General features: G+C 38.1%; 1 protein-coding gene across 1 annotated transcript in view; it reads right to left on the bottom strand.

Moving 5' to 3' along the window:
- Window positions 1-1,975: 1,975 nt before the first annotated feature.
- Window positions 1,976-17,230, bottom strand: part of LOC139753323 (monocarboxylate transporter 12-like) — a 320,966-nt gene continuing 305,711 nt past the window's right edge. The window contains 1 exon segment of the mRNA XM_071669648.1: window positions 1,976-16,918. Coding sequence (XP_071525749.1) covers window positions 16,351-16,918 — 568 coding nt within the window. The 3' untranslated portion in view covers window positions 1,976-16,350.

Raw genomic sequence — 17,230 nt, 5'->3', positions numbered from 1 at the left:
CTGGCTTCACTAAAAATGCGTTCATTTTCATCTGTATGGACGAGACTGCACAAGTAACTGAACAACTTGTGCGCTCGCAAAATGAGCAACCTCCGGGCTTCATACCAGCTCATACGGATATTTCCGTTAAGATCAAGAGAGAGAAACCAGCAGACATCATATAAAACTGAAAATCACATACATATATACCCCTCTCTCTCTAACTACGCGATAGCCTTGCCCTCTTAAGACAAAACAATATAGTAGGTAGGTACTTATATATATATATATATATATATATATATATATATATATATATATATATATATATATGTATATATATATATATATATATATATATATATATATATATATATATGTATATATATATATATATATATATATATATATAATATATATATATATATATATATATATACAAATATATATATATATAATGTTTACTGATCCGCCTTTTAGTAACACTGCAACCGAAGTCACCTATGGCACGTTTTCTCCGACAGTGGGACGGAAAGTAGAAATCACATTAATGACCCCTCGTTTAAAAGTTGTCCATCATTTCCCTACTCCTGTATTATGTGGAATCGGTGCTTTTAGCGTTGCACGGAAAAGTGGTGCCCACAATGCACAGGAAAGGGTCAGTCGTAAATGCCCAGGGAGTGTAGTTTCATGTGTGACTTAACGGCGGGGTTTGTTTCATGCTTGTCGAGCTTTTACTGTCTGTGTCATGTTTGTTAAAGGTGAGAGAACGCGAATACAGTGTATTTTTTTTGTTTATAATTAAGGGATGGTGGTTGGATATGGCATGACTTGGATGGTAGGGGTCTACTGCTGTTGCAATGGAGGCGAGATGGTACAGGAAGCATTTTCGTTTCGTTGTACTTGTGATGAGCATTTGTGGTATATGAGCAGCCACTGATTGTTCGAAGGGCCTTGTTCTGTGCGTGCAGCATATATCAGCTGAGGAAGCAAAGGAATCTTTTCCTTGTCCAAAACTGGTGTCTATGAGTTTTGGCCCATCGTTCGACACAGTGACTCAGGAAATTTTGAGGATGTGCTCCATGCAGGAACAGGTTGAGGGGATTTCCTTTAGGGAGGGAAGATGGCTGCTGGAAGGGGTTTCTAGGTGGTGGAGGCGTTGGGGGTTCTTGGTGCCTAAGGAGCCGCTCCGCCTGTCTTTGGGCAGGAGAGAGCTTTGGCCTCCCAAACTGCGTTTCGTATTACGGGAAACACGCAGTGCCCGTCGGTGTATATATATATATATATATATATATATATATATATATATATATATATATATATATATATATACACACACTTTGTCGCTGTCTCCCGCGTTAGCGCAAGGAAACAGACGAAAGAATGGCCCAACCCACCCACATACACATGTATATACATACACGTCCACACGCACATATACATACCTATACATTTCAACGTATATATATATATATATATATATATATATATATATATATACACACACAGACATATACATATTTACACATGTACATAATTCATACTTGCTGCCTTGATTCATTCCCGTCGCCACCTCGCCATACATGAAATGACATCCCCCTCTCCCCGCATGCGAACAAGAGGATGAGTGTGGGTTAAGTAGGAGCAAGGAGGTTCCTCCTTCCCGTGAAAATTGTGAAATAAATTTGGGAAAAACATGCAAAATATTTTTTGGGGATGTACTTTATATATTTCTTTCGTGACTGTAAATAATGACAGCATATTTGAAATCTGTTTCCAAATATCAGGAAATATTCTTTATTCTCCTCCCTCAAAAAAAGTTCGACGTTATTTGATTGGATTAAAATGACATGATGTTTATGAAATTCTTTTGTTGTTTTCCATAATTCAAAGCACATTTCAATTAATTTAAAAGAATGCCATCCCCTTATTTAGATATCTTGGGATAATAATTTTTGAGTTTACAAGGGGATGCTGTCATGCCTCAGTTCAATCCTTGTTTATATATATATATATATATATATATATATATATATATATATATATATATATATATATATAAACAAATTGGAAGTGGAAGGATGGAGTGAAAAAGATTTTGAGTGATTGGGGCCTGAACATGCAGGAGGGTGAGAGGCGTGCAAGGAATAGAGTGAATTGGAACGATGTGGTATACCGGGGTCGACGTGCTGTCAGTGGATTGAACCAGGGCATGTGAAGCGTCTGGGGTAAACCATGGAAAATTGTGTGGGGTCTGGATGTAGAAAGGGAGCTGAGGTTTCGGTGCATTATACATGACAGCTAGAGACTGAGTGTGAACGAATGTGGCCTTTGTTGTCTTTTCCTAGTGCTACCTCGCGCACAGGGGGAGGGGGCGTTGTCATTTCATGTTGGCGGGGTGGCGACAGGAATGAATAAGGGCAGACAGTATGAATTATGTACATGTGTATGTACGTATATGTCTGTGTGTTTATATATGTATATGTTGAGATGTATAGGTATGTATATGTGCATGTGTGGACGTGTATGTATATGCATGTGTATGTGGGTGGGTTAGGCCATTCTTTCGTCTGTTTCCTTGCGCCACCTCGCTAACGCGGGAGACAGCGACAAAGCAAAATGAAAATAAAAAAATCAAAATAATATTCATTTGTTTATATATATATGTGTGTGTGTGTGTGCGTGGGTGTATGAGTGGTACTACCATCCTGACCATATGCATTCATATGGTTCCCAGAACCATCTTGCATCCTCCACGTTAGGATTGCTGGTCTTACTTTATCAAAATTGGACTACTGAGTTGTCCTGATGGCATTTTACAAGCACCATACACCTACCCAAACCTCACTCACTTTCTCTAGGTAAGTTCTCTTGCCATCTCCTGTGTGTGCAATTGCTTTTGAATGTAATTATGAGAGAGTCTAACAAACCTGTGTATGGCCCTTAGACACCAGCATCACAAGGTTCCTGCTAATTCTACTGCCAATGAGAAAAAGGGCTCAGACATTAGTAGTACAAGCCCCTCCCATGACCCTTCTCTCTGACAGACCTGCCTCTTTTCCTATTCACTATACCAGCATTGGTGGTCTCTCCAGTAACCTTTCTTCTGTTGAGCATCATCTGTTTAGTAATTTTAGTATCTTCTCTCTGACATCCAACTGCCAAATGGTGTTCTCACTAGCCTTTTTTTTCTTTTTTCATATGCAACAACAATATCTACTCACAATCTGGCTCAAATGTGGTGCCTGTGCTTATTCCAATATCAACACACTTGTTGCACACCTCGAAGACCTTGAGTCCTCAAACTTTGATGTTATCTGGCTTAAGATCTGTCTCCCATCTACCACACTTTATCTCTTTTGCATATTGCTCTCCTAATTCTACACATTTCATACCTTTCTTTGACTATATAAACTCCTGTCATGAGAGTGTGGCATTCTCTTCCATGCAAGCCAAGATCCTCTACAAAGGGGACTTCATCCTTTACCACAGGGAATGGTTGAATTCTCCCAATATGGATGATGGAAGGATTGAGCCCTAATGTTCTTCATCTCCATGACAGAGCAAATTATCTCCCACATACCTAACCGCTTTAACTTCTTTCCTAATATTCTGGATCTGTATTTCACCTTTAATCCTAAAGTCTTGGCCCCAGTTGGTTTATCTAACCACACCATCATAAATGCATTTGTTTTAATGGCATGTTCCCCCCTCCAGCAGCCCCTTCAAAACAAACTTTGCATCTTAATAAAGCTGACTGGAATAACTTGCAAAAATTCTTTTTTCTGACTTTCCCTAGTAAAATTTAATATTCCTCATGAGGTGATGCTTCCATTTCCAGTAAACACATAGCAAAGGTTATCGTAGGAATGGAAGCATTTATCACCTATCCCTCTGACACAATGTCTCCTTCCAGTCCATGTTCAACCATTCCTGTTCTGAGGCCATTTAGGCAAGGGATCAGGCATATTGGGCATGGAAAAACTCTTCTTCCTCCAACTCCCATTCAGCATTTACCACTGCCAGCAATCACTGCAACTACGTTATCTGTGTGGCAAAGCATTCCTACATTCAAAGGAAGTGCAATAAACTCTCCTCACCACCCAGTGATGGTCTTTCTGGTCTTTAGCTAAGGGCATCACAAACAACTTCTGTCACTCTGCTTTTCCGTTCTGATGGTACTGTAGCCGTCTCTCACATGGACAAAGCAACACCCTTTGGCCCATGTTTCTCCTTTAACTGTACTTTGGATGACTCTTAACATTCCTTAATCCCTTGATGCTCCTCTTACTAATCCTATGCCCATTTCCATAAACTTTACAAACTGTCTAAAAAGTGCTCCTCTCTCTGTACACAAGCAAGGCTTATGGTCCTGATGGCATCCATCCCCATGTACTGAGACAGTATGCCTCTGAACTTGACTCTGTCCTTGGAAGCATGCATTGGGTACATCCCATCTCTAAGAATGGTGACCATTCTAACCTGTCTATCTATCAACCTGCTGCACTGACATCTAATATTTCCAAAGTTTTTGAATCCACTCTCAAGCTCAGACATCTTGAATCTCACAGTCCTCTCTCTGATCACCAGTATGGCATCTGTAAGAAAGATCCACTGGTGATATTCTTTCCTATCCTACTAACGTCTGGTCATCATCCCTGAAAGATTTGGGGGAATCTTATTCAGTGGCCCATGACAGATCCAAAGCTTTTGAGAGGGTGTGGCATTGTGGTCTCATCTTTAAGCTCCCCTATTTTGGTTTTTCATGTTCTCTTTGCTTTCTCATATCTAGCTTTCTCTCTGGCCGATTTATCTCCATTGTTGTTGATGGATCAACTTCTCCCCCTTTTTCTTCCATCAACAGTAGCATCTCTCAAGGTTCTGTTCTGTCTCCTACACTTTCTCACATTTCTATAAAAGATTTCCATTCTTCCTCAATCACCAAAATTCACTCATATGCTGATGACTCATCACTGCATTCCTCCACATCCTTCAGTTCTGCTCCTACTTCTCTCACTCAAGCTGTTTCTCATCTCAGTTGAACTTCATCTATAAACTCTGATTTAGACGGGATATCTCACTCGGGGTAGACAAAATCTGGTTAAGTTTAATGTCTCCAAGACCCAGTTCTTATTCTATCAAAAATTCCTCACAACTTTGCTCTTTCCTTTGGAGGTTATGTAATTCCATCTCTTGACTCAATGAGTGTACTTGGCATTACTGTGACATCCACTTTATCTTGGAAACACCATAATACAGAAATAATTAATTCTGCCTCTTAAGAAACTGGGAGTCCTGTTTACACGATTTCTTCTGATTAGTTCCTCCATTTATTCAAGGGATCGACTGATCCATATATGGAGTACTGCTTCACATCTGGGGTGGTTCTAGCTCTGCACCCTTACTTGACAGAGTTGACTTGAAAACGGTCCAACTTATAAACTCTACCAGGCTAACTTCAAACCTTGATCCACTTGCCTTTTGCTGCAATGTTGGTTCTCTTTCCCTCTTCAATAGGTATAACCTTGGCTTTTACTTTTCGAGAACTCACTGCATGTGTACCCCACCAATGCAATATTCAGCAAGTAGCTGAATATATATTTTTTTCACACATATTTACCATTTCCCACGTTAGCAAGGTAGCTTTAAGAACAGAGGACTGAGCCTTAGAAGGAATATCCTCATTTGGTCTCCCTTCTCTGTTCCATCTTTTGGGAAAGTAAAAACTAGAGGGGAGAATTTCCAGTTCCCCACTGCCACCCCTTTTAGTCACCTTCTACAACGTGTAAATACATACATTTAGTTCAGTGGTTGATATATTAAACCAACTTCATTTGTAAAGTGTCTTCGTAAGGACTGTTTTGTCTCCAGGAGCAAAACAAATCAACATAGTCAAACTTTACTTATATGTTGATTAAATGCGTGACGTGATATGACTGAAAAGCAAAAAAGGTAAGAAGGGTCGTTTTAAATACCCTATTGACCATTCAATATGAGAAAATGCCCACAGCATGCCCTAACGACCATCGCTAATTACCCACTACTTTGCGTGGAGTATACCAAGCACACACCAGGTTTATACCTTTTCTCATCATGTTCTTGGGATAAATGAGAAAGTAGGATTATTTCCCAGCTCTAACTGTTCTTTCTCAATACCAACTGTAGTTGCTTGTGACATAATGCACCTTTGTGTACCATAAAGTGTGCCTTCTAATTCAAGTGACAGTGGGAAAGCTAACCTGTGCAAATATGTTGAGAGTTCCCACAGGGTAAGAAAAATATTACATGATAACTAAAACTTGGATTTTTTCCAGTGCTAATTATAGTCACCTTTGACAACAGACACCTCTTTGTACTGATAAAGCACATCTTCCAATCTAAATGTAGTTGGAAAGAGGCAACTCATACAGTCCCAACAATTACAAGTACAGGTGCAGTCCTTAAAGGATTCAGAGAGTACTTGAGGCTGTAGGAATGTTGGATGTAATATTCGGGATAAAAGAAAATGAAAAAAAATTGGTGGATTTAATCAATCCATAAGGGATAGACCAGTTATGGTTATGTTTGGTTTTAAGTAATCTTCACTAAGCCAAGGCAGGTGAATAGTCTCAAAAGAAAAGTGGAATTCAGTGAGGCATTCATCAAATGTTACATACCAGGGGAAGACTGAGAGAAAAGGAAAGAATACAGTCAGAAGGCAAAGATACAGGAACCATTAAATTCGGCAAGAGTACGAAACAGACCTAACCAATACCATAAAGAGGTCACGACTTTAAATGATGGAAATGTCAAACTGAAAGTACTGTATAAAAATGAAGAGAACTAGTACAAAAATGGTAAATTAGTGGAATTCAAAGATTAGATTTAAGAAAATGCACCTGATGTTGTTGGAGCTTAGGATGAATTACACAAGAGATATGATCTCATGCTCTGTCCAGAAAGATATGTCATAGCAAGGAAGGAAAGAAAAGACAGAAGGGAAGGTGGAATGGCCCTTATAAAAAGAGACAGTTTCAAGATTCAGGAAATACTAATAGACGGTCTATTCAAACAATATATTATGGGGAAAGTTGCTGTAGGAAAGAAGTGCACTGTAGTGATCCTAACACAGAATCCTCCAAAGAATTTTAATGAGCCAGAGTGAACAGAAAACGATAACAATAAAGGAACAATTATGATTGTAGACAAAGAAATGGAAAACACATATACAAAAGAGACTGACTGTGAAAATTTGGATTCTCATGAAGACACAAATTCTTAAAGTTCATATGGGGAAATTTCTTATGCCAGCATGTCACTGAGCACATTAAGATCAAAGGGACTGGTACACCATCATTACTGAGCTGCATCTTCACACACAGCAGCATATATTGAGAATATCCTATAAGATATACCAACTGGAAAAAGTAATCATGTATCGCTGGAGATTGATTACATGGTAAATGAAGACATAAAAAAGCAGCAATGAAACCTGACTCAAAACGAGATAAAATTATAGGAATTATACAATACTCGACAATTTCTATGGTCACTTAAATTTGGAAATGGAGTTCAGTTGCCAGGAACCAAGGCACTGAGGTAAAAGATTCTGTGAAATTTATAACAGAGGAATACGAACATGCGTACCCTTAACCTCAAATACAGAGCAAAGTGTAAAAAAGGAGTGGTTTCATAAAGAAGTCAAAAAGCATATGGTGGGGTTGACAGAGATGCCTTGTGGAAGGCTGTCATCTGCTCTTGAAGCTATTTCACAAATGCGGGAAATGGCAAACATGTATGAAAAAATACATATATATTGCTTTTTGACCCATTCAAATTCTTGAAAAGCTAATTTGTCATTTCTTTGAGAATGCAGCCACAGTCTTGCCTAAATGAAGCTTCACTTTAAAATCTTTATTGCATAATCAACTAATGCAATCTTGAATTAATATAACCACTTGAGAAACTGATTTACACTTCTTAATTGCTTTTCCAAAACATGCACATTATCGTTTACAAATGTACACAAAATATATTTAGTCTTATCTAACACATATAGCATTAATGGCCATTGACTCAATGCACTTACAAAAAATTTAACCCTAGTATGGCTGACTGAATGCAGTTATGAGGATAAATATACTTTGAGGCAAAGCTGTCATAGCAGCACCTCAGCTATGAGATGCTCAGTATGCTGAGACAATGTGCTCATTCAGCAATATAAAATGGCAAGTCTCCTCCCTACCCACCTTTTTTTTTCAAGATCTCGCACATAACCTGCATTTAAACTTGCATGGCTGTTTATAACTTACATTTAACATGAACAGGGTATGTATGGCTTGTGCATGACATTGGGGGACTTAACATGGCGATTATTTTGCAAAAGTGCCTAACTATAAATTGCACAATCAGTACCTATTCAAACTGGAAGCTTTTATGTACATGAATAGTATTCAACATGGACTCATATATAGCTTGTTCTTGGCACCAGAAACATTTTAACGTTTTGTCTCTCTAATCAGCATCCAGTGTTTAGCTTTTTCTGTCACGACAGAATTAACATCTAAAGTATTACATGTTGCATCATACTACACCAATTTCTTGAATGTGGCATAATCTCATTGGTATCTTTGTACAATCTATATTAAATGGTGCAATAATGTGCACTGCTCAGACAAAGGAGACAAAACCCTGTAAGAATGTTGTAGTTTCAACTAATGATTTAAAGAATTGCAATGCAAATGAGAAAATTATTTTGTTTCTGACAAAAATTGGCATAAGCTAAAAAAAATATGTGCATGCAACCAGCATTACACATTGGATTAAGCACACAGCTTGCATTTTATATAGTATCTATACATTTCTTTTCATGTTAGCTGAAATGGCATGGGCTACTGAATGCCCTAATCAAGGCTATCTCGTTATACACCTCCCAACTCAGTCAAAGGTTGCAATCACCCATCAGAAACCACACTTCAAAGACAAACACATCACATTCTCCTGTTTATGCTCTGGACATTACCCATCACTACAACATCACAAAACATCATTTCTCTGTGTCCCAAGACCCCGAGGCCTATGTTGCTAGTACCATAAAGAAGACAATGAGCACTTATTACTCCACTGTCCTGCACTCTCTGCACACAGACACACAAACACTTTATGATCTTTGGCCATGACTGGCCATGACTGGTGGACTTGGCCAGCTTCTTGAGTGCTGCAGGAGCCTCATAAGGATTGAAGGGACCCATTGGCATTTAATGGTAATAATGTTAGAATTGATTTACTGGTGAACATTACATGTTCTGATATAGAGCCATTACAGAGATGCACATGAACTTATTTGCAGCATCCTTGAGACCAGAGTATGTATGGTATGCCTCACCATTCTGGCCCCACAGCGAGTGGGCAGAGCCCTGGAGCTGTAGATAACAGTTTGAGAGAGATAGGTTTTGTCCCATTGGTGGTCCAGTGGTACGCTATCCAACCACTGTTCTCAGTGGCCCAGGTTCAACTCTTGGGCATGCAGCGGTATTCTGATAACATACAGACATAAAATACACACACTCTTTTTTCTTATACTTGATTGCTGTTTCTTGCATCATCGAGCTAGCATCAGGAACAGACGAAGAAAGACCACATCTGGCTATATCCATTCTCTAGCAGTGATGAGCAATGTACTGAAACCACAGCTCACTATCCAAAATCAGGTCCCACAGACCTTTCCATGATTTATCCCGGACATGCATTGACCCCAGTGGACCACATTGTTCCAATTCACTCTATCCTGTGCATGCCTTTCACCCTCCTGCATGTTCAGACCCCAATCGCTTCAAATCTTTTTCACTCCATCCTTTCATCTCCTATTCAGTCTCCTAGTTCCCTCTACTTCTGACACACATATCCTCTCTGTCAACCTTTCCTCACTCATTCTCTCCATGTTTCCAGACCTTTTCAACACACCCTTTTCTGCTGTACACCACAGTCTTTTTATCACCACACTTCTCTCTTACCCCTTCAGTGTTTACTCAATTAAACCACTGAACACCACATATTGTCCCTCCTCTGCACAGCTCTCACAAATTTATGTTTAAAATTTATACCTGCACATCATTACAGTTCTTCTTTACCTAATCCAATTTTCTACAAATTCTGACTGTCTGAGAATTTAATGTATATATGAAGAGCCATAAAGATTCACAGAGATACCCATGAAAGTGTCCTTCTTAAGGTTTTTCTGCCTCAACAGATCCTGGACAGTTCCTCATATGGTCCATCTAATAACAATATGAATAGCTTTCCAATTCAAGCTCTGAAAGAGAATAAAGTTTGGGAGAGAAAGTTTGAAGAGAAATAGTTATGAGTTAGTAATGGGGAGTAGCAGGGTGATGAAATATGATGGTTTGAGAGGACCTGGAGGAAGTGATGTTTTAGATACCTGGGAAAGTAAATGGTAGTGGATGGAATCAAGGAAGCTGAAGCAAGTCATAAGGTGGGAAAGGTCCTGGGTGCATCAAAAAGCATGTAGAATGAGAGGTAAATGACTCATAAGGCAAAGATGAGGATGTTTGAAAGGGTAGTTGTCCAAACAGTGTTGAATAGATGCCAGCCTTGAAAATGAATGAAAAAGAAAGGAAAAGTCTAGATGAGATGGAAATGAAATTCATAAGGATGTTATATACTGTGAGACATACTGATATGTACAGAATGACAGTGTAAGAGGGAAGTTTGCAGTCTGACAGAGAGCTGATCAGATTGTGCTGAAAATGGTTCTGACATATGGAGAGGGTCAATGAAGAAATACTTACCAAAAGGATATATGTTTCAGAAGTGGAGAAAGCAATAAGGAAGGGAAGACCAAGAAGTAGAAGGGAAGATGGAATGAAGGAGGACTTGAGGGATTAAAGCCTGAACATTTAAGAGGGGAGAGGCACCCATAGGAGAATAAACTGGACTGACGCAGTATATGGGGGGGGGGAGTGCTGTCAATTTGGTTGAACTGAAGCTAAGATGCAATTAAATTAACCATGGAATAGTCTGTGGCAATTGGCTATGGATGGTAGGCTCTAGTTTCTGTACAGTTTACATGACAGCTGGAGTGTGGATGAGTGCATATGAGACAGATATTCATTTGTTCCCTGTATTACGTCAAAAAAAGTGAGAAAAACAATCATAAAAATAGTAACAGATAAGACCTGGGAAGCCTGAAAGGCATGCATATCAAAGAAATGTATCATATTCTTCAGATAACCAAATTTCAACATTCTTGCTTAAAAACTTATTCCAATACTAAGCTGTTAATACTGACATATGAGTTTCAATGAACAAAAAAATGGCACTTTACTAATATTTTTCTTCATCAATTCTTAGCTGGTTCATTCACTCAGGTTTTCCCTTAACTTTATGAACCATTTGTGAGGATAAGGAGGTAACATTATGCAGTCTTTCTCAGAAATTTCAAGGTTGATAGTAACACATAAAAAATGACAGAAAAAAATAAAAAGGATGTGAACGATTTGGACAAGATGATGCTCCTGCCAGATGCTGGCTCAGTCCCTAATCCCTGATAAGTCTCATCATTCCCTTAAGCAGTGTCACAAGCAAATTAGTAGGTATAACTTATAACTTCTATTACCACTTAAATCTTTTCACTTTTCAAAAGATCATTTACATAATTGTGGATTCTTACATTACTCTGAGATGTAAAAAGCATCACTATGGGTTAATCATATATTCCAATGCATTTTGTATGAGCCTGAACTTCTTATGATGTCACACCTCTCTATTTCTTTGCCTCTTTCCCTATATTCAACACACATACAGCCTCTAAATTTTCCCTATACACTGCAAATGATACAAATAGGGACTCCTGCTTTCAGAAATGCAGTTTGAAACACTGGAAATTAAATCTTTCTTCCATACTTGTTCACCATTTCCTGCATCAGTGATATCGCACTTGTAAAGAATTAAAGAGCCTCCTTTATTCACACCCACTCTATATCTGTAATGAGCAATGCACTGAAATCACAGCCCCTATCAACAACCACCTGCCAAATACCTTTCCATGGTTTCCCCCTGGCTGCTTTACATGCCATGGTTCAGTCCATTTCAGCATACCATCATCAGCTCAATTAGCTATACTCTTCTTAATACTACAAATATCTCTTACTGACTTGATCAACCCTCCTCACTCCACATATTGTTGCCAAAAATTTCATTTCTTACACATTCCATCTACAGCCTATGCTATACTATGCCACCGGGACTACTTTAACCTAAAACACTCTCTCACACTTTCCCTAATTATTCATCCTCCCAAATGGTGACCTCTCTTTCCACACTTTCCTCAATGACTCCAGGACCTTCCCCACCTCACCCACTCTATGACTAATCTCAGCTCCCATGGTTCCATTTGCTGCCATGCCCACTCATATGTATTTAAAACACTCCACTTCCTCCAAATTTTCTCCACACAAACTCATAACTTAACTAACCTGTCCTCTTCCCTGCTAAGCCTAAGAAGCTTGCTATTATTTACATATATTCTCAACTTTCCCCTTTCACAAATTCTGAAGCCAACTTTTGCTGTTTCTCACTTGAATCTGCCACCATTGCTTTGTTATCAGTAAACAACACCTGACTCACCTCCTATGCCCCTCCACCCCAGAAGACTGCATACCTGCTCCTCTCTCCAGGATTCCTGCATTTACCTTCCTCACCATCACATATTAAACAGCCATGGTGACATCATACACCCTTACCCCACACCCATCCCTGGAATCACTCACTCTGCTCTGTAATTACTTGCACAAATGCTTTACTCTCTTGATAAAAACTCCTCACTGCTACTAATAGCTTTTCTCCCATACCATATATTTTTAAGACCTTCCTAAAGTATCTTTAACTACCCTGTCTTGAGCTTTCTCTATTCATAGTCTTACATACAAATCCTTCTGTTTCCTCTTCATATTCTTCAAAGTAAATACCTGATCCAAATATCCTTAATCACTCATGAAACCACATTGTTCCTCCCCATTCTGATGATATGAGCATGCCACCACCTTCTCAATTACCATCTTCTACAAAATCTACCTGGTACACTCAGAAAATTTGTACCTGTGTAACATGAACACTCACCTTTGTCCCCTTGCCTTTATAAAACGGCCCAATAAAGGCACTTCATCATGATCCATACATAGTGAAAATCCTAAATAAAGAGTCAACAATACATTCACCCCTTTCTTAAGAAATTCAACTGCAATACCATCCACTCCAGCCACCTTGCCATATTTCATCATATGCAGTTTTAAACAAATCACATTTACATTACTTTACTAATTACCCACAATTCACATATTTGCAAACATTCATCTTTTCAAAACAATCTTTTCCATCAGAATTCCCATGTTTTCCTTTGCTCAGCCAATCAGACCATCTAACAAATCTGATCTCATCCTTCATGCTACTCCATTCATATGTACCATTACCTTCTACCTATATTTCCCTTTTTAATTCTACTGTTTGTACTGCAGTGAATGTAAGAGTGGTTTATCAGATCAAAAAAGCTGAAAACTAAGATCAAAATTATCCTTGGGAAATTGTAGGCATCATATGCAAAGTTACCTGGCCATCATCAACAGCACTCAAATTTACAAATGAAACCAAGACCAAAAGATATCCAAGTTCTCATATATTCTAAACAATGGGTCTCTAATTGCAAATCAATAGAAACAGGTTGCATTCAATGGCATTGTGGATATCCACGGCTTTGGATTCTCTCCAGCTTTTTGACTAACTAAATCTCTTCTTTGGTCCAAAACAAGTTAATACCCTCTAAACATGGAGGATGCTATTTCAACTAATTTTCAAAGCGTCCAATTTTCTTTTGCAAAAAATAAAAGTTTCCTTCTCTTGTTTTTCATCTTAAAGGATTCTTTCATATCCCCTAATGACATACGCATCCCATACACAAGCTCAGTTCATTGAGAGCAAATAGCATTACTCTTCTCCTTGGCAGCAAAACCTTTATCTACATCAGTAACTGGCAACCGGTGAACAGTGTCTACAATAATTTATATTCTTATACACACAAATATTTGAGTTTTTTCCCAATGTTTATTTAGTCTAATCTGAATGATATGCTCTCAGTGAATACATGGCATTACTTTAAAACGAAACCCAGTTACAGATAATATCAATCATTCAGACATGTCCAAATAAAGTGGGTAGTTATCACTCACATTTTATGATGTTTAATCAGATTCACTGATTTAATGTTCCCAAGTCTTTTCTGTATGGCTTTTACTTCTAATTACATTCACTTTATAATTATCTATATTACCCGTAACATCACTTGTCAGCCCTCTGATTGGTCACGCAACAACAGTTTAACATCCACCAAGAAATGCAGTTTTCCAAGTACTGCAATGTAAACCAGCTAACCTGAAAAGCATGAGTTAAGAAACCATAAATATGACTCTAAACCATATTTAGTTTCTTTCATTTTGAGGTACAGAATATAATTTGCTATTCCCAATTTGAAGTGATATAAACAAGCCTAGTCATGGCAGTCATATAAAACTCTCAATATGAAATGGTATTCAAACATGAATTTATTAAACATGACTTATTTCACCAAATAACTGAGGCTTAAAAGTTCATGATGTGTATTCAGAGAAAGAATGTAGGAATTTCAGAGCAAAATACTTAAGGATATCATTATACATGTTTAGAAATTATTTATCTGCTGCATGATTTCATGTATCTAATGTCTTCTATAGTATGTTAGAGGACACAACACCTAACTCGGAAGTCAAAATCATGAAAACATAAAAAAAACCTTATAACAAGTTTCCTGTGCTGACACCATCACATAAAAGTGTCCTTCACACCCTCAAATGTCACTGTTACTAACACACAACACTAATGGTTATGCTTGTTATGAGAGTCAACAAAGGCTATGAAGAGACAGGTAATGACAGGCATAATATGGTGATCATGATGAACTTCAGTCATGGGCAGTTATGATAGTTTTATCCTGTTTTATGAACTGGCAACCCTAACCAAATTGGTTTGGTAACCTTTACATGTTGATTTGTAAACCTTCATACAGATTCATCATATGACCAACAATGGTATGGCAGCCATTTTTTTAAATGTCTGCATACTATCATGATGGCTTTACAGACTTTCCAAATGGCATGGCAGTTTTCACCATCATGGTTTGATAACTTTCACTACAATGGCATGACAGTCTCCATTACAATTATTTGGATGTCTTTACCAAAGACACTGGAAAGCCTTCATTAAAATGGTCAAGACCATCATCATAATTTGTGAGCCATCACCCTACTAATTAAGAAATTTTCATCACACTGGTCTGACAGCCTTTATCATACTTCTTTGGTAGCCTTCACTGCAATTGTCTGGGAAGCTTCACCATATGGTTTGAATTCCTTTACCATCATTGTCTGAAAGCTTTTAACAATATGGTCTGGCAGCTTATACCATAATGGACTACCAACTTTACTCCTAATGGTCAGGAAGCTTTCACTTCATGTCTGGTGGCATGACTGGTGATTTTCACGTGATGGTCTATAAGGGCACACTACAACAGTCAGACTGCATTTACTACGAGTCTACTAGCTTTCATTTTAACAGTTTGGCACCCTTTAACAAAGGAGTCAAGCAGCCTTCAAATACATGGACTGGTTACCTTTTACATATCTCATTATGATCGTTTGGTAGCCTGCACCACAAAGGTTTTATATCATCCACACAAAATTACTTGTCACTTGCTACAAAGTTTTGCAATACCTTTTATAAAGGCTTTCTAATCATTGTTATATAAATTCTTTTTCAAATGAAAGGGACAAGTTACTGGAAACAACAACAAACTTTAGGGAGCAACAGACAACTTTTGGGAAGCAACAGACAACTTGTGGGTAGAAGTTGCTAACTTCACAACTAGAATGTAATTTCTTGGTAACAATAAAACATTTTTGGTAACCAGAGAAAGCTTGTTTAAAAAGTACCTCAGGAAAATGTGGCTTTCTAGTTTATAAAGCACTTTCAAAGATGAGGAATGCTTTTCAATAATCAATGAAATATTTGCTGCTGCACTGAAAAATGTCTACCCTTGGGAAAGTAATATATTTTTTCACAGTTGAACATATTTCTCAAAATGAGTAGGTATCCAACATTTCTCTTTTCATGATGATGACAATTAGGGAAAAACATTTATTATGTCTATTAAGAATAGATTTGTTTTCCAACACATTTCCACCATACTATAATGTACATATTATTGTAATAAATGTCAGTAGTGAAAATATGTTGTGCCAAAAAGGCAACTGTTCACTGAGAGGTAAGCTTAATCATCACTGTCCACCCTCATACTGATGCCTCCTCAATCACTGTAATACTGCGATGGTTGCCTGATTTGAAATGTGCCCTCTGGTTGCTCACACAAGGAGCATCATGATTGGAAGTGAATGAAGATGAGGAGGCACCCCCTTTATCTGGAGGCTTCTCAGATTTTCTTGGAGAGTCTTTACAATTAAGAGATGAAGATTGCCTTGATAATGACATAAGACGTTTCCTCCGTCTTTCCAGCAAATTTGGCATTTCATTAGTCTTTACAAGATTGTTTTCATATTCACTCATCATGAGATAATTTTCAACTTTATCGCATGATGTGATGCAGTCCCCAAGATATTCTAGCTCCTCTAGCAGGTGGTCAGGCAGATCCATATCTGCAATGCCTTCCTCGGAAATACAAGTGAGCTCAGGCTTGTTTCTTGGTTCTGGAAGATCGAAGGCAAAAGATCTCTGTTGAAGGAGTGCAAGGGCTGGAGTATGAGTATGTGCCTTGGGTGGCTCACGGGTAAGGTGGGCTAGGGAGTCCCGCCGATGGTTCTCTGGACACGTCTCTTTCACGCAGGTATGGTTACCACCGCTTCTGAAAAAAATGGAATGAATTACTTCCTGACAAGATTATACATAATACTGCAGGGTGGTACATAAATATTATCTATACAATACAATAAAAATTAACTAAAAATTGGGATGTTTACTGAGTACTATGAGATACACAAAAAAAGTGAATGCATCTGAAGCATCAGAGAACAATTTCATTATTCATCATTATATAAATAATACATGGGAGAAACATGATTTAATTGCACAAGGAAAATGAAGGAAACATAAAAAATGCTACTTGGAAAAATCTTATAGACAATTAAGGAAATGCCAAATAACAACATTGTGCACT

The sequence above is a fragment of the Panulirus ornatus genome, chromosome 14 (assembly GCF_036320965.1).
Source record: "Panulirus ornatus isolate Po-2019 chromosome 14, ASM3632096v1, whole genome shotgun sequence".
Classification (NCBI taxonomy): Eukaryota; Metazoa; Arthropoda; class Malacostraca; order Decapoda; family Palinuridae; genus Panulirus; species Panulirus ornatus.
Note: the sequence above shows the minus strand (reverse complement) of the source record. Positions and strands in the feature narration are given on the sequence as shown.